The sequence below is a fragment of the Morone saxatilis genome, unplaced genomic scaffold, assembly GCF_004916995.1.
Source record: "Morone saxatilis isolate NCDOM2014 unplaced genomic scaffold, NCSU_SB_2.0 Contig17, whole genome shotgun sequence".
NCBI classification, from domain to species: Eukaryota; Metazoa; Chordata; class Actinopteri; family Moronidae; genus Morone; species Morone saxatilis.
The window spans coordinates 8,496,482-8,515,764 of NW_023339729.1; the positions used below are offsets into that span (position 1 = coordinate 8,496,482).

General features: G+C 40.0%; 1 protein-coding gene across 1 annotated transcript in view; it reads right to left on the reverse strand.

Annotated features, from left to right (window-relative positions):
* Nucleotides 1-19,143, reverse strand: part of pkd1a (polycystic kidney disease 1a) — a 64,577-nt gene extending 45,434 nt beyond the window's left edge. Inside the window, 6 exon segments of the mRNA XM_035659771.1 lie at nucleotides 172-422; nucleotides 878-1,041; nucleotides 2,492-2,563; nucleotides 3,529-3,597; nucleotides 3,742-3,813; nucleotides 18,869-19,143. Of these exon segments, the coding sequence (XP_035515664.1) occupies nucleotides 172-422; nucleotides 878-1,041; nucleotides 2,492-2,563; nucleotides 3,529-3,597; nucleotides 3,742-3,813; nucleotides 18,869-19,143 (903 nt within the window).
* Between the last annotated feature and the right edge of the window lie 140 nt (nucleotides 19,144-19,283).

Below are 19,283 nucleotides of genomic sequence, written 5' to 3' on the forward strand. Positions count from 1 at the left end.
AGGCGTAGAGGAAATCCTGAAGGCTGTTATTACGAGAGGAAACAAAGAAAGAAAAGGACGCTACACTAAAGGAGGTCTTCATTAGAAGCCACTCTTTGCACAATGCAAACACATCTGAATTGCACATTACAGTGCAATAATTACTATCTGGGCCCACTGTGTGCTACATACCTTCATAACTTCGGGGTCTGTACAGGCAGCAGAACACTGAGATTTGCTAATCAAGTTTGGCTCTGAGTTTGTGCTGCAGAGACACTCGTGCGTCGTCCCCAAGCCCCCATAGCGATGTGATGCAGCGAAACACACGCTATTACACTGTTCACGTGTGTAGTTTCCAGGTTTGAAGGATGAGAAAATAACAAGCTCACTGCGTCCCCCTCCTCCACTGCTGCTGTCCTCAAGACAAGCTGCATAGTTCGGACCTGTAGAAGAAGGAAAGTTTTTTTTAACTCAGACATTGCAGTGCAAATATGTAGTGTCTCAGATCTCATTTATAATTTTAATCAGCATCAGAACTTCACTGTCCAAAGCAGCAGAAGAGATAAAAAGAGGTAGTTAGAGACAGTTTATTCCCCTGATGCCGGAATTTGTCCTTACAAGGATCATGTAATAAGTAACATACATTTTATGTGGATTTACTTTTTACTGTTTTTGGTAGATAAGCCTTTCTAATCATCAAGTGCTTGGTTGATGTCTGTCTTTCCCTGTGTTGAGCTTGCCAGAGTAAATCATTTAGGTCAAGGAACTCCCTCAACTACTTCTACACATGAATCTGAAATGGTAGGATGGGTCCTTTGCCAAACGAACAGGGAAATGAGATTTATATGATTGTAAAACATGTTTTGAGATATGTAATTTGTGTGCATTTGTTTCATACCACAGGTGAGCAAGCTGACATTGATCAGGGGTTGGTGTCGCAGCTTAGGAGGTTCATTGCAGAGCATGGCATCTGGGGGTCGAACTCGTACCCCCTTCTGCTGGAGCCAGCTGACCAGTTGGAACAGCTTACAGTCACACTCAAAGGGGTTACTGGTCAAGTCACTGGAGGAGAGGAGGACAGGGAAGAAATGATTGGATCTAGGTGAAACATGACAACACTTGCAGAGATCGGATATTAAAGCTGAAATCCATTACTGTCAGCACCATGTTGGTAAATAGTATTTGAAATCATGTTTGAACAAACTACAACAAAGATGGCAGAACAATGAGATTACACAAAGTGGTGTGAGGTTATGTAAATGTTGCAATATGAAAGTAACTTTACGTGGACTTAACGTTGGAAAACACTGAATCAGAAAGAGAAAAAAATCATAAGTAAATGAAAAAATTACACATTTGCATGGAACTAATAATCCAACATTTTGGTAAACACACATGTTTACCAAGTTAATACAGTTAAACAGTTAACTAATGTTATTACATTAGAAAAATAGCATCATATAGCCAATAGTTAGCATTACAGCTGGCTCTTGCCAAAAGTTGGAAAAAGTTACACCCCCCAACATATAATGATCCTTATACATGTTGTATCTTCTTAGCTAGCACAGTAGCCACCAATTTTATTAAGAGTCAGAAAAGTATAAAAGGCCTGCAAATTACCACAACAGCGGACTTCTGGAGACTCTCTCTGTGCCCAGTGTCTTTGGTTAGTAGTGTGGTTAAATGTTTGGCATAGTTGGTAACTTTTTCCCCTGACTCACAAACGTTTTACATGGCAGACATTTTGGCTTTTCATAGCAGAAATAGCACAGGTGTTACTGATAACATTAATGATGGCTCTGCTCCATTAAAGTGTCCCTGTAAGCCTTGACAATGAGCCAGCATACACACTACCAGGACCCTGTAAATGGAAAATAACCATGACTAATGTTATCAGTTACCCCCGTGCTTTTTCTTCTGTGAAACATTAAAATGTCGGCCTTAAAAGGCGTATTCCTTTAAACGACGTGAGAGGAAAGGAAGAGCCAGAGCAAGGTGGCAAACAGGGTATGATGGTGAATTATGGGAAAAGAAGAAGCAGTGGTGATGGGAATGAACAGATGACAAGGAGAAAAAAATATTTGAGTGGCACAAGAGGAAAAGAGGTTGGGTATATGGAGCAAGATGATGAAAGGAGGAAGACGAGACAGAAAGCACAAAAAGGTTATGTGACATGTGTCTCTCTGTCTGTCGCCGTCAGTTTAGCTTCGCTAAACTGGAGACTCTGCACAAGAAAAAAACCTTTCTCATGTAAAGACCTGGTGAGGAATAATTACAACTCACTACCTCCTACTCCAGTCTAAAATAGAGCTTCATTCATCTTGTGTGTAGGCGAGGTAACTGGAAACATGCTGCTTATTTAAGCACGTGTTATCAGATGTACGTGTGAACGTGTGCATAATCATTTGTGTGTGTATAAATTGAGTCTGATTGCATTTTATGTTTTGAATTGTTGCAAAAAACAAGAGACAAACAGATGCAGAGAGAATAACAATGACTTGTGATTACTTACATTTGAGTTAAATTGCATAGGTTGTCGCATATTCTTTCTTCGATGGTGGTGATTTTGTTGTTGCTCAAATCGCTGATGGAAACAAAACACACAAATCAATTGTTGACATTAAAACAAGAGTCTATTTCCTTCACTTCTGTGACTGCGCTGATGTCTGGCAATTACTATCATACTGTCATTTTAGCAAGATTAATGTGCTGCGGGTTTGTCACTGACTGAAAAACTTGATGCCAATAATTGAGTCATTGAATGAATGAATATGAGAAACTGCTTCTCCTACGTTATTATACAATTGTAAACTGAGGCAGACACGCAAAACGACTTTCAGATTAGTGTCAAATCAAAGAAAACAACTTTCTCTTTTCACAGAAAAAGGTTCATAAAACACACAACTGAATTATAAACAAATCAACAACTTGGGTGCTCAGTAACAGATAGCATTCAGACACTTTTAATGTTTCTTCGTCCTTATTTCCTCCCCCGTTTCCACCTAACTTCTTTCATTTCCTTGCTTCTCTCTTTCTTTTTCTTTACTCCTCTCTCCCTCTTTCCCCTTTTCCTTCTCTGCTCATAATCTCCTTCTCCCTCCCTCTCTACTCTCTATCCAGTAGGCTACATAATGGGGCCGTTGTGTGGTGGTTTTGGAAGGAACTGATGGAAACCACCAGAGTCCTCTCTCATCACACACACACACACACACACATACATACACAAACATGTGCTTAAACGCCCATTCAATGGGTGGAAGAAATAAGGTAATGGGTGGAGGAAGGGAGAGTTGGACAGATGGAGAGAGGGATAGAGGGAGGTAGTGGGAGCCTGGAGCAGTAAGCTGTAATTGAAGTTAATCACGCTGTGATTGGTGTGTGTGTGTGTGGATACTCTCTGGTCCAGTTAGCTTACTCCACGGATTTCTGCCTACTTAAATCCAGACTAAACCAAGCCTTGCTTTTTCTCCCACTTTCTTTTCATCTTCCTCATTCTCCCTTACCCCTCTCCTCTCGACCTTGGTCTTCATCTCTACACTTTGTACTCACAGGATTGATAGTGGCCCACAGCAGAATACTCCTCCGGGGAGAACATTGATCCTGTTCCCTTGAAGATACCTGAAATATGGGTAGATTTATATAGATATAGATATAAGTTGAGTTAGATAGATCGACAGAGATGCATATAGATAGATTGTGTGCACTTGTGTGATTGTGTGAAATTATATGAACACGCAAAGACATAATACTGGGTGTACTCACAGCTCTCGGAGGCCAGTGAGTCGATCTAGCAGGCTGGTATCAAGGGAGGAGATGTGGTTCTTGGAAAGATCTCTGCGGGAACAAACCCAAAATGTCCACATTTAAAAGGAAGGCAAGATGATTGCATATGCACACACAAACACACTCACACAGCATCATGAGAATTTATTTACCAGATAATGTGACAGTGTAAGTTCTGGGAAATGAAATGTAATGATAGCTAAGGGGAAAGAAAGTGAAACCTTTAGCTCATACGAACAGAGGCGATGAATACAACCAGACAAGATCATAACACTAAAAACTATACAAGGTTTTTTAACTGTCAACTTTTTGGGAACGACAAAGACTTCTGTTCATTCAGTCAATGTTTTCACCAGCCCAAAGGGTCAATTAATTTACTCCTAACTCACAAAGCATCAGTTACAGTAACTCCACTTTCTTTTTGCCTTTGCCTTTAACGGCAGCTAGTAGACAGTGACAGCAAATATGTGGAGAGAGAGGGGATGAAAAAAAGATCCCCGGCTAAAATCCACCTAGTGTGTGTGTGTGAGTGTTAGACCCTACAACCACCAGGACACCCTGAGTAACATTTAATTCCTTTATCAAAATGTAATAGCTTTTTATGTAGCATATTTACTGTTCTGTGGTTGTTTTTCTGTCTACCTGCCCAGGGACAACAAATAAAAAATGGCTGTTAAGCTAACTCTGGTGTAATTACTTTTATTTGCAAAACAAATAAAATAAAATACAAATATTAAAATAATACATTATTATATTATATAATTATTAAGTAATTATTAAGTATCACTATAGTGATTTAGTTTTCCACTTCCATAAAGACAGGGGAATCACAAGAGACAGATTTATAAAAGTATGGTCAAAATCCAGCTATAATCCTGACTTTTAGTCCCTAGCAGGATCGAATACAGGGTCCTACATTTCGTATAATGAGCTAAAGATTTGTGTGGTCGCCCCTGCCTGCTAAATGCCCAGTTCTATCAATCACCATGTCCCCAACTCCATTTAAAATGTGTCAAAGACCAAGCTGATTGACAACACTGTGACATGATCAGGGTTATTTACTCAAACTTTAGAAATAAAGCCCCTCCAGTAGTACTCCCCATCATAATGAGTTACCTGACCCTTACGTGTAAAATGGTGGCATGCCCCTTTAAGTTATAAGCGGCACAAATGACACTTGTTGAGTGAAGAAAAGCTTAGCAATATGAAACCATATATATATTTAGACCTGTGATTATTGGTTTAATTTGGCAGTTTGTGATTTTCTTTTCAATGAAACAGTATCAGATAAACCCCTGTGAGCACAGTTGTGTACATGATAGCTAATGAGAAAACTACTGTAAATGTTGCCCGCTCACATGTAGATATTCTTGTATGGCACTTAATGAAATTATAGACATCCTTATTGAGTCTCACTGTGTAACAGCATCAAGTCAAGGTGATGGCAGATTTTTTCTTTTTAATCTCCTTTTGTGGCAATAAGAAGGAAGAAAAGGTGAAAGAAGAGAAGAACAGGGTGAACCGACTGACGGGGTTTACTTTGGTACCTGACATGAGAAATGTTTTGTATTTATGTTAGAGACTTTTATTCAAATTTCAATGGACAGGGTCTTGAATCAAGGGTTTTCAATATTTGACTGTGAAAACTGATATTGATATTGACTTGTATATATTGTTTTTTTACATAAACAAATGTTTTTAATAAGGATCCCTTAAACGTAATTATTTAAGAATTGTGGGACATTTTACAGTTGAAGAGTAAATGGTGACATTGTTTCTAAATTAACCTCAAACATGTCTTTGGCACTTCTGTATAACAAGTCCTTGTTACTTATAAGCCAAAATATGTGCCAATAGCAATATATATGCAATAAGCTAATACCATCAGTTGTACATACTATACACTACATACCATACACGATACTGTATATACATTACACAGAAACTAAACCATGCCATCACTTCCAAACCCATCACCTGCCATTGAGACACCAGTGGAGTCAGGAAGTGAGAAAACAGAGTTGGTTGAACTGTGGAGGTGAGTTGCCAAGATATGGAGGAGTTAAGTGGCTTTAGTCTCCTCTGTGTGCCTTCGCAGCTAAGCCTCAGCTGCACGTGAGAACGACGAGACAAAAGGGAGAGAAAAAAAAAACAAGGAGCCAGGAGACAAGAAGCCAGAGGTTGTGAGAGGACACTGTTTGTGTATGAGTGTGTGTGTGTGTGGTGTGTGTGTGTGGTGTTGTGTGCTGTGGGTTATGTGGTGTGTGAGTGAGTTGAGTGAGGTGAGAGAGAGAAAGAGAGGGAGACGAGAGGACTAGATCTCTGGGGCCTTGGTAGCTGAAAAAAAATCTAAGGAGGGAAAATGTGTATGGGAGCGTATGGGGAATGTACTCCTCTTCTCCTTTGTCTCACTCTCCTTCCTATGTGTGTTGTGTGTGAACAGAGCAGGACGCCCATTTCCCTAAAGGGAACATCTGTACCATTCCAGAAAGCTGTGTAAGAAAGAGATTGGAGGCCGAGGAGAGAGAGAGGAAGAGGAGGGAGGCGAGAGGAGGAGAGAGTCCTCCTCATGCTAAACCCATCGCATATGAACAGTACAGCATTAAGAAGCTCCACCACGATAAGCTGTCAATCGCACATTTGCGCTGCACCCTCGCGCATGGTGTGTGTGTGTGTGCTGTGTGTAATACCTGACATTTCTATCTGACCTTATACGGGGTGACGCAGCATAGACAAGAGGAGATAAAGTAGAAGAAAGAGTAGTGTGTGTGTGTGTTTAACTATGACCATATAATGTGACTTCAGCATGTCTATTAGGCAACAGGCTCCTGTTCTCGCAAGCTACCTCTGGACACACATGGGTTTTACTTACACACACACATACACACACACACACACACACACAACACACAGTAGAGCACACTTGAGGTATAGGCCTGTGCCACAACAGACACACACACGCACACATATGTTCTGTTTTACTACGGTTGTTGGCAATGTCTAACCACTACTTATAAGGTCGCGTCTTGGTGGCCACTTATTCTGAGGCTTGGAGGAATGAGAACACAACACACCACACACACAACACCACACAAACACACACACAACACACACACACACAGTCCTCATTCACCCTTCTGTGCTCAGGCAGAGGGAATGACAAAGGGGGAGTGGGCATGGGCTCTGAAGAGGAAAAGATAAATATGAAGAGACAAACATAGAAAGCCACTAAAGAAGATTGATATCTGTTATACTTCATCCGACTTCCATCTGCCCAAAAATGAGACAACAAAAAAACGTCCCGAGTTTGGTGATGAAAACTGTGATGTAGGTCTGATTGGAGGACAGATTGGTATCTGCTGCATCGTGGTGGTGAAGTGGTCCAAGTCCCTGCAAGTGAAGGCCGACGCTCCACTAACCCACTAAACACAGACTGCTCTGTGGTCGCTTTCATCCCCCTCAGCTTCCCTTGCCTGATTCCTCCTCTGCTCACTCCCTCCCCCAGTCACTTCTCCCAATTTATTTCCCCTTTTTTCCTTCTGTGGCTCTGCTGCTTTGTTTATGTTCAAAGGCTGGGCAGACCTATATGAGTCTGACGGGAAGGGAAGCAGGACAAAAGTAAAGGAGGGGTTTAAGATGATGGAGTTAGAGGAGGAGAAGACAGGTGTGAAGGGGAAGCGGAGGAGAAACTAGTGGGGAGCGACGCAGGCCAGGTCTGGAGAACAATTGCCCCACTGTGGGCTGCCTGTCCCATGGCCGCCTGTCCTAGGCCTTTTCTCCTCTACACTGCTTCATGTGAGAGCTGCCAGCCGGCATCTCATGCCTGTGCCATAAGTGGGGGTGTGTGTGTGTGTGGGGGGGGGTCTCAGGAGTTGGGTACTTTCCCTATTGCAGGATGAGAGGGAGCATGAAATTAAGAGACGGGTCTAGGAGCTGGGGAGAAGGGGGTGTTGATTGAAAAGGTTTGGTCTAAAAGGTCTAACATTTTGCTTCTCAGTCTGGCTGGCTGGGTCACAAACACTCTCCTCTCCTCTTCAGAACATTCTGTCCATTTTTCCAGCTGCTGCTGCCTGGGTTGTCTGGTGTCCAGCTGGCAAGTGAAGGGCAGCTGTGTGCAGCGGTTTAACACACTCACTCAAAGAACGACGCACACACACACAATTTTACATGCTGTCAATGCATTCAGGAAAAACAAAAAATCCTGTAACACCGTCTTGCTCACTCTTTTTCTGGTAAACGAAACTGTGTGTGTCCCACATATCTTGAAGTCATAAACTGTGGGCTTAAACCGAAAAGGTCTCAGGCCTGCAGTACTTCTGGGGTGTGACTACGAAAAGGGAAAAAACAACTAGTTATTATTTCAATGAAGCATGATTTCAATAAAAATGGAAATAACTCCATTCTACTGATGTTAAACTGCAAAAACTCATAACAGAATCAAAGACAAAATCCGGTTTAAATTTTCTACTCGTTCTTATGAACTTGCACACAAAAAACTAAATGGCAATGCCAAGAATTACGAATGGAAACAAATGATTTGAGTAAACAATGGCGTAGCAGAACCTGCTTCTACTTCTACCTATTTCCGACAATGTAGATGCATCTTCTGCACAGTGCTGCAATCTACCATTAAGTCAACCAAGTGTCAACCCAATTAATTCCAGCAACTGTCATCAGCAGTGATTTCTCCATCATCAACAAACATATTGAAGCAGAAGTGAAATGAAAAACAACATAAACTGAATTAAATTACGTCAAATGCAAAACACCCCCCCCCCTAAAAAAAGAGACTAAAATTAATAGGATAGTAAAATTGAGCACACAAAAGCAATAATTAAATTAAACTGAATTAAAATGAAGTTTATAAATGATTTGCATTTTGTAAATATAGACTTGAATAGACTTCAAAATCATACGTTCTTAACAAGATAATAATGTAAAAGAATAGTGATGGTTATTAGCTTCTTTATGTTGTCTTCCACTTCACTCTAAAAATTCATGTGTACACCTGGTCTGTTTGTTTTTATAAAAATGGCATATGCTTGGTTTTTGTTTGTTTGCATTATACATCTGGTCCTTGGACTTTTGAATCATACAATTGAAAATGTAAAGGACAGCTTCAATTTGCATTTGAACTCTGGAAGGATATATGTGTGAAAAAAGATAATCTAAAAATCCCACTGAATTTGATTAATGTCATGCTAATAAAATGTTAAATGTTGAACATAATTATCATTTCTTTTGTGTCTCATATTATGGGACTGGAACGATAAACTGCTGTTTTAAATTAGGTTTTCTATGGCCTTCAAGTTTATGACAGGAGGATGTCATCAAAGGTAAAGCAACATAATGTCAAGTAAACGTAACCTCCATTTACTTTGTAGTAGACAGTGGATTATTTCCACCAAAATGTTCTTAAGCAAATTTCCATAAAAGAAGCAAATTAAAATGTGAATCAGTGTCTTTCACTGTTTCTGTCTAATGCTATGCTAAAATGTTCAATTTGCATTAGGTTGCCAACCTTTTTATTCTTAACTCTTTGGGCTCTTTGGTGAAGTGGAGACATACAGTGCATTTAAACTCAGGAACATAAAACAACACTATATAGTCTACAGCCACAGCAGAAACTCTGTGAGGCTCTACTCTAGCACTGATTTTAAACAAATGCTAACTTTGGCATGGCAACCGGCTCACAGTGACAATGCTAACATGCTGATGCTAAAAATGTATAATGTCTACCATGGCTGTGTCCCAAATTACTTGCTCATTCCCTCTTTCACTATTGGAAAATGGAAATGTATCTAAAACTAACAACTAGGCTAAAAGGCCTTTTCAGGATGTTTGTATGGATGGCTGATTTGGTTTTGGTTTTCTTTGCTGTTCTTTTCATTGACGGACTGCTGCAGTGGGGGTGTTTACATTCAAACAGCAGATTAAGCATAAATCTGCATCCTGTGTACACACGGAGTGGAAATCTGCACAGTTTGACAATGTTGGAGATTCATAAAACATAATCCCATTTGCACACTACAAGCTGACATAAAGAATGTATATGCATATTTATAGCCTTGAATCAACACAGGTTTTTTTCTATGCATTTGGCTCCAGGCAATCCGTCTGTGTGGGCAGCACTGTAGTACAATTTATCCCATGTTTGTAAAAGTGGAAACATAAACTGATGCAACAAGTGAAACAGAAAGAGAAGAGAGAGAGCAGAGGGCAGGAATGCAATGGAACAAGCAAACAGCAGAGAGCACAATAATGAAGTCTTTCACCCAACAGTTAAATAAGGCTCCAACACATCAAGACAAGCTAAGCTCCAGCCTCCCTGTCAGCACAAAGGTTGGCTGCTGTCACAATCCGTGGTGAAAATGACGACTACCTCAGCTCCACATCATGAGCTGGTTGACCGCCTGCACCACTTCATCTTTTGCTTCCTATATTGACTCTGTGCTCTCTGCTCTTTCTGCTACAGTTGCATTAGTTTCAAGTGTGGCTTTCAGGTTCACTGCTATGAAATTAGTAAGACCTCAAATGTCTCCCCAGTCCACAGATATGGATCCCCTGTGGGCTTGAAAAGGGGAAGCTGCATTTGCATTATGTCCTCGTCCTCATAATCACATTTCAGTAGCATTTTTCCTTTAACTGTGACAAGGTTGCATCAGAAAACGACATGGGACATGGGTATTGCCTGTTTAGTAATGGCAGACATGTGTTCCTTGACTTGAAAGTGAAAATGCAAAACAGGCTTTTTGAAATATGCCATGACATTCAAATAAATGAATAAAACACTTTTGACTTGAATTTCATTAATATTTTGGCAGGTTTCTAATTCCAGTTTAGAGGCACCTAGTGTGAGCAGACTACACAAACAGAGTGTGTTTCTGCAGTTCTCTTACAAACACAGGCAACGACACACACACACACACACACACACACACTTGTCTTGGATGCTTATATCTAAACGCAGGGAGCAAAATCCAACTATGACTCTCTCCACTTCTTTCTGTGGGTAAAGTAACAATGAAGAGACAACAGGTTATGCTGTTTTGTCGAGCTGGAGCAAAATTCAAATGTTTCCTCTGCAGCCAACACCTGCTGTTTGTTTGTCTGGCTCTCTCTCTGCCTCACAAAAACCCAGTCCAAAGGGAAACATTATAAATTGTTGCATGCAAAGCAATGACCTAGAGGGCATTGATTATTAAGACAAGTAAAAATGGCTTGAGTTTTCATAAATCAAGATCCAATCTCACAGGTTTCTCCTCTCTCACTTTTTTATTCTTCTTTTGTCTTCACATTAAAATGCAAAGCAGAGATTAGACTTTACAAGGGGGAGAAAGGGCAAGCTTCTTTAAAAATAAGTCTTTGCAACCTCAAGTGTACTTTCCTCACGAGTATCCACTAGTCAGCAATGCGTGCCAATATGCCAAATGCATCTCTAATGCATTTTCTCTAATGTAGGAAACCCAGGACAACTTCATTACCATAAAGCCCTGAGTTCATACGTCATTTGAAGCTGCCATGATGAATTACTTTAATTAAGAGTTGTTTAGAGTAATAATGGTGTTCTCTTTCTCTATTTCCCAACAATAACAACAACAACATACATGCTTTTGAACTTCACTCATGTTTCTCTGATCTATTTACTGTCTCACAGTATGTTTCTCTGTTGCACAGCAAGACTCTTAGGTACAGCTGCAACCTACCACATGTTTTTACTGCCTGAGTGCACTCAGTGATTCTATGGCCTTTATTATACAGGATATGAGTGATATGCAATGTCTATTCTACATGTTGGTCACACACTGGTCCTGTTTACAAAACAAGAGTGCCAGTATTTAAGTGATACTCCACCCACAAGCTTTTTTTTTAAATATCCAACACTCACCCTCTGGAGGCAGTTGTAAACTGTGTCTGTGAAACTGTCTGTGGTCAGTTTGAATTTAAATCAGTTTCAATGGATTCCAACGGTAATAACTTCCTCTGCATCCATAATCCACTTCTTCATTGTCCAGTTTCCCAAAAATGTTCAAATTACAAAGCTCATACCTTTCTGATGTTTCTAGCCACATATTTTGGTTAAGGTTTGGCTGTTTGGCACCTACTGCGCATTAGGATGGACTGCAGGGGGGTTAGGTTACGCAGCATCAGTGATCTGAGAAGATTTTATGGATATTTTTACAGTGAAACTGTAATTCATAGTGACTGTTCTCTGTCCATGACTAACTACAAACAATGTACTGCCACTTTCCAAGTCTACGTGCGTGTTTGATGCTCAACATAGACTTTAAGTTGACTATCACTTTAAAGAGTCAGTGTAATTTTTTTATTTTTAGTTCAGCTTATTTCAGTCAAACTCTTTATATTGCAACGCATTAACAATGTGACTGCACATTTCATCTTGTTTTGTGGCAGTTTAATAATGTCAATTCTTCCCTGTCAAACATGAGAATTAACTCCAACGAATGGTGATTGATGATTTGCAATGAAATTAGAGGACTGATGTGAAAAAAGTCCCCACAATAAACCTATGTAAGACGCTTTTAGAAGTAATGCTTTATAGTTAGTGTGATGGAATATCTAGCTCAGGCAATTTTGAAAGTTACTTTCAAAATGATGGACAACAAAAAGGCGTAAGTTAGTTACAGCGGGCTCCAGTGCACGCTATTATGACCGGGCCCTGATCACATGATCAAATAGAGACTTGACATTGGATAACATAAACATACGTATCATGACGAAGATAGTTTTTATTGAGGACATACAGTATATAGCAACTAGGACCATTTTTAATTTGATAGGACTTCTTCTTTGAACATAGATGTATTTCTGAGTTGGGGATCTGAATCACTCGCAAGGGCCGGTTCTCCGCTCAACACGTTGTTAAAGGGTCCACTCTCTCTCTACGGGCCCCCCACTCCACAGGCCCCAGAGCAACCGCACTGTCCACACTACCCCCCTCATATCCACAGCTGGGCTCAACCAAGACATTTGTCACTTAAAAAAAATAAAACATCTTTATTTTATTTTTTCTCTTACCCCGTTAGTTCCCTGTCTGTGTATCCGTTTCTCTGTCAGACTTCTCTGTCAGTGAGCACAACACATCTGGCAGAGCTGTGGTGGGACAAACTGCAGCCAACTATGTGAGTGATGCACACATGTACACAAGAAATACTCTGAGTATGTCAGTTGTGTTGGGGGTGGAAGGTGTGAGTGACAAAAGAGTTGCAGTGAGTTTATAAAACTAGTGGATGTTGCATCACTGACACAGACACACACACACACACACACACACACAGGGGGCTTCTTGCGAAAATGAGTTGCTTCTTCAGCCTGCCGTGTAACCACCACCACCACTTAAGTGAGTTAATAATGAACTTAGACACTTCTGTTACCAGCAGTTAAAAATTACCAAGTGCCTGGACACACACACACACACAGGAGAGCATGGGAGATGTCTCTTCTTTTTCTTCTTCTCTCCCTGTTTCTTCCCTCGTTCTTTTCTGGAATGTCTCTGCTTCTGTGAGTGATGTCATGAGTTACTATTGCCATGGTAACACAACAAATTATCCCTTGCATATGGTCCGTACATTCAATCTTTCCTTTCCCACCTCATTAAAGTCAGTGAGTGTGTGTGTGTAGGTGGTTATATGGATGATAACCACCTCTGGAAGAGGAGTAAAGCAGAATCAGAAATTGAGTCTTGACCCAATGTAAAGCAGAAACTGCTCACTGTAAATAGATTTGTTTGAGAAGCACATCACCACGCCGTCTGGAGTCTGTCTCTGTGTGTATGTGTCTCACTGCCATGGTAACGCCACAAAATTCTCCTGATAGGGCCGAGGTGTGTGAGACTATGGGTGTGTTTACGGTTCAGGTAAAGGGTGCACTGCCCAAGACAGACACACTTCAACAACGTGAGGAACGTTCATTTGTAAACTAAATACTTACTATACCCTGTTATTTGCTCTACGTTCAGTATTCTTTACTATGTTAATCAGTATACAATGTGTCTCCCTTTCCCATCTCCAACCACTCTTACTGGAAACTGTATATACTAACTTTTCTTGTTTGGTTGTTGTTTTGTTTTTTTCAGATGTAAGATTTTCTGTATAACCACACAGGTAACATGGCTATGATACCTTTAATATTTAATTAATAACCAAATAACTGATCAGTTACTTGGAGTTTTTCAGATATTTTGAGTTAGAAGATTAATGATGGCGATGCAATTAGCAATTTGTGATCATTAGTTAGTTATTAGTCATTAGTTTATTTTGTTCACCGAGCCGTTCTTGCCACCAGTATTATTTATTATTCATGGTTTTATGTTTCATAGGCCCCCCAAAATAATATTTTATCTTAGCTGTATTTTTATGAAGGTTTTATGGGTGAAATCACAATCTCATTCAGGGTGTCTGATTTAAGCTGCTTTAGCCTGCCTACACTTTCTGCTTCCTCTGCAAGCTGCCTTGTAACCCGCTTCCACCCCAGCTCCTCCTTTTATGCTGTATCTCATTTGATCAGTGTTATTTCTAGTGTCATTGATGCCAGCTCTGTGCTCTACCCTGGGGGGGTCTTTGCTGCCGTTCTCCACGTATGCACATGGAAGGGCAGGGAGGTCCCAGAACAGAGCCATACCGCTAAATATAACATTCTGCATTTAGAAAGTACTTTTTCTTTTGACGAAAGCGGTCCTGACTAAGCTGTTATTTTTTTTCCACCTGATTGCTGAAAACATTGTTGGGTGATGTTTGATTAGATTTTATTTTAAAGGGGCTAAGCCAAAATTATTCATATCAACTGGATCAGGATATTGACTATGGCAACAGCTGTGCATTCTCCAGTCAGTTAAAGTAATTCAAAAGATCCACTGCAATTATTTCCTGGTTGAATAAGTGTATAAATGAGTGTAAATATTGTTTTATTATATGTTATTCTAACATAAATTAAATTATCTTTTTCTATGTATGTAGCATGAAGCAAACTTCCATTTTGTTGTTCAACCTTGTGTTGTATAATGATAAGTACACTTCTTTGATCCTTGATAACGTGCTAACGTGCCAGTATTAACATGGTATTAGCATTGTAAGATGCTAGTATGCTAACAAGCTCTAAAGGTAGTGGAAACATCAACTGGCAGCATGAGTTAACAACACAGAAACTAGTAATGTTAACATGCTAGCATACTGACATGCTTAAACATTCAATGCAAATTCTAAGCATGTTAGCTTTAGCATTGGTTAAGTCCAAGTACCCGAGGCTAACAAATTACAGCAAAGACTGATGACGGCTGACAAATCTGACAAATACTGAACACTTCTTGTGTTCGTGTTCAATTCAACATAAAATAAAAAAAATCACGTTTTCTGACATTTTAACCTTTGGTGAATACATGTTTGTTCCCCAGCACCTGCAATGCTCCTGCGGGGGCCTCTTGACCTTTTTGAAAATTCTTCTGGACTTGTACTGTAATCCAAAAACTGAACTCAACTCTGACATAGCCTCTGGGTCCTTTTCTAGCTGTGCTGAGACTTTAATGTAAAAAGTACAATATATTTGCAGGGTGAAATGACTCAGCATATATCATACATAATGCCAATATCATCAGTATATAAGAATATTTGTTTTTATAAGCTACTGAGCAAGGTGATCAAGCCTTTAAAAGGAAAAAAGCAGCAGTGAATTAAAGAAGAACTTATACCAACCGCTTGTCTTCAACTGAGGACTGACTACATATTGTAAACTGTATACTTTCAACCAGATGTTGACAGAGTTTCTCATTTACTTTCTCTTTCTGTTGTCTCAGGACAGAAACAGTGGAAATGTGATATGTGTCAAAACAACCTACTAAACAAAGCTCATAGACACTTTAAAAACCTGAGTTGACCCCACAAGCATTTCCCAGCAGTGACGAGTTGCCTAAACTGTCTGTATGAAGTGCTAAGAGATTTTTATTATGTGTGTGGGTTGGAACAGATAGACTGATGTGTAATGAGAATGCTTTTCTCCAACTGCACTCTGTGGTATGTTAAAACACTTCACTGCCACTGGATGATTCTGTTTACCAGGGGCGTGTCTGAAACATTTAAATGTGGGGCCAGGTAGGGGCACAGAAGAGAGGAGAAGATACAGCGCTGCTTCACTTTAAGATCTTTTCTCACTGGATGACATTTCCCTTATTCCGTTTTTTATTACTGTCTAACCTTTCAATTCATCAGATGAAAATCTGTTGCTTTTTACTGAAAGGAAAAGTAAACTGTGTAACAGTACAGTTCTGTGGTTGCCAACAGCTTTGTGACATTAAACAGAAAACAGGCACAAAAACCCCTCGAGGCCAACAGAGAATGTGTGCATGTTTAAGACTCTGTAAATCAAAACTATGTTTTTAAACATCAATGAAATAGCCTTATATAATCAGGAATCAGGATTTTTTCTTACGAGAATAATAATCTAGGCTCTAATAAATGCCAGACGATCACACAACAGTGAAAACATTATATCTTTGAACATTATTAAGACAAACACAAAAACAAGTCAAAATAATCAGGTTCTGACTAAATTACTACCCCTGTGGTGGTCTACATCTCTTTGAAGTATGTGAAAAATAACATAATTCGCACAATAAATCAATCGTGTCTTATCTTCTGCCTGTTTCTCTACCTATCTCACACAAACACACAACCAACAGCGAGTCAAAACACAAGAAGGTCACATCGTATTGCAAAAACAAAAAACCCATCAGAATTCAACTTTTATCATTTCACAACAGAAAAAGGCATCCAAAATTTCTTCTGATAAAATAAAAGTCAATATGAGTCTGCCTCTGCTGAAACTGTGAAGTGCCGAACTATGTCTAATCCATGCCAAACCTAAACTGAATGTATTGGTGATCCGTAGTACTGCAACAGCTTCTAGTATGAGAATGCACACACAGTCAGGAGCAGACCACGGTGAGCTTCAAGGCATGACAACAACATTTTAATTTAACAATTGTAACATTGTAACATCACACTGGCTTCCTTTCATCTATTTACTCACCAACTGAAAATTGATAAGCAACTAATTCCATAGTCAATTAATTGTTTAAGTCATTTTCAAGCAATAATAGCAAATGTTTTTTTTGGTTCCGAATCTAAAACATCAGTTTGACTGTATTAAATGCAGGACACACTGTGAGTGCACCCCGTAAAAAGATTCCTGTTAGTGAAGAGGCAAATTGTTCTCTGCTACAATAAAACGGTGAGAAAGATGACTTTAGGCTTACTATCTTACTACATCCCTGAATCGTGTGCTCTCCCCTCTCTGCCTCAGACAGTTATGTTATTACCAAGACAAGTCCCTGCAAGTAAATTACCTTTTTTAAAATTCTTTAAATATAGGTTACGGCCTGCAGCATTATAAAAATGAACATTGTTAAGTTCTCCACTGGATCTTGGCTGGATGTCTCTTCCCGCCATGGTTGGCCATGAAATCAGACTTAATTAAAAGTATCTGATTTTATTTCCATGCTTCTGTCTATAGGGTGGGAGCAGCAGACAAGAGCTCAAATTAGCGAGGACAGTAATGTTCACAGTTAGTCACCTCCACATATGGCTTCTGCTGGTACAGTAGGCCCAGGGAGGTTTATCTAGACTGATGCAATTAGTGCTCCAATAGAGTCTGACATGATTAGAGACAGATCCTGTCGTAAGGTCTGTTTCTGATTAACGTGGCACCTAACAGAGCACTCTTCCTCTCTTATGTAAATGCTCTCACTAAATGTCTAGAGTTATTAAGGAGACCTGTTGAGATCAGAGGGAGGGTTTAAATACATTAAAACAATTAAAAATGTTACCAATATGCCCACTGGGTTTTATTGTGACGGATTTCATCTGAAACACACTTTACTTGCTTCTAAAACCTCATTTTAAACAATACTTCTGAGCTTAGTTAGTCAAAGTCTCTGAAGCAAACAAGTTCCAAAATAATGTGCATTGCTTATAATCCCGGTGTAAATGGTAAATCTTTAAGTTAAATAAAAGAAGTTAGTGCTAGGGGAAATAAATAATTGATAACATATGTCTTCCCTCGGTGCAGAACAGAATGTTCTCGCTGCAGCAGCACCAGAGGCTGAAGACTGATCTGCACCACAAACACCAGGTTCACTTCTCTAGGGGCCAGCTTCATTTAAACTACCAATCACATGCACACACTAAAACAAATACATTCACACACGCACTGTCACTCTGGCCTTTGATAGAAGCCTGCACCACACAAAACAGGTGATCTTTAGATATAGAAAGTCACAATCGTTTGTTTTATTTATTTCTATCTTTAGGTGTATCCAGATTTTGCATGTTTTTTCTGGAAATGTTGTTATATTATTATGATGATATTTGATGATATTTTTTTCTGTCTTACATCCAGGCGCACGCACTGCAGGTTTGGTGCGCACATTAAACCATAAATGCAGTGCCCACGCATGACTGCAACCAACAATTATTTTCATTATTATCTGACCAGCAAATTATTTTCTTGAGTAATCATTATTTCTAAAGTCCGAAAATTGTGAAAAATACCTTTCACAATTTCCCAGAGCCAAAGGTCACCATATTCAATTTCCTGTTAATAAAAATGCAGTTAATATATACACTTACTGTTTGGCATTTTGTGAATCAAACAATCAGTAATTGATTATTAAAATAGCTGCTGATTGACCAATCAATCGACCAGTCAATTAGCTACTCGACCAACTGATTCAGCTCCACACAAACAACAAAAACAAAAGCACAAATAAAATGAACTTGGAGTGAGATCATTCTCTCGGTTTGGGGTGATGGGAAAAAGTGATGTAGTGTAAATACAAACATGGTCAAACAGCCTGTAACCCTAGTTACTGACCACCACATAGTCAGCTACAACCAAAACCAACAGAAACCTATGAATTTATCAAAAAACAATTAAAAAACATATAGTGGGAGAAAGTATCAGGCCTATACTTCCTTGACAAGTTGTCAAACTTTATTAAATGTCCCCCATTAGGATTAAAAACTATCCCAACCATTACAGCCTGGTACACTGTCCATCCCTGCCGTCCTCAGCCTGCCTCGGACACTATACTTACAACACGTTGGTGGCCAGCGGGATGTCCTCCGCAGCCGGGGCCCTCTCCAGCCCGCTGTTGGAGCAGTTGACGACGCAGGACGGTTGGGGCCCCGCCAGCGCGCAGCTGCAGTTAACGGGACAGGGGCTGCAGCTCCTGCCGCCGTCCCCCTGCGGCCCGGAGCCCCATGCCTCCAGGCAGCAGAGCGCCACAAGCAGAGTGGAAAAGAAGCTAAACCTCGGGACGCAGACGCCATGTTTTCGCTTGGTTAAAGTCTGTCCATTTCCACAAGGCATAGCTCACTCACATCTCATCGCCTCTGATGGTGTAAGTCCTCTCAGTCTGGGAAGAAACTACAGGACAAAGGCAAACACACGCGTCCCCTTTTCCTTTCATGTGAGGAGACAAAAACAGAAGAAGGGATGAACTTTTTGAC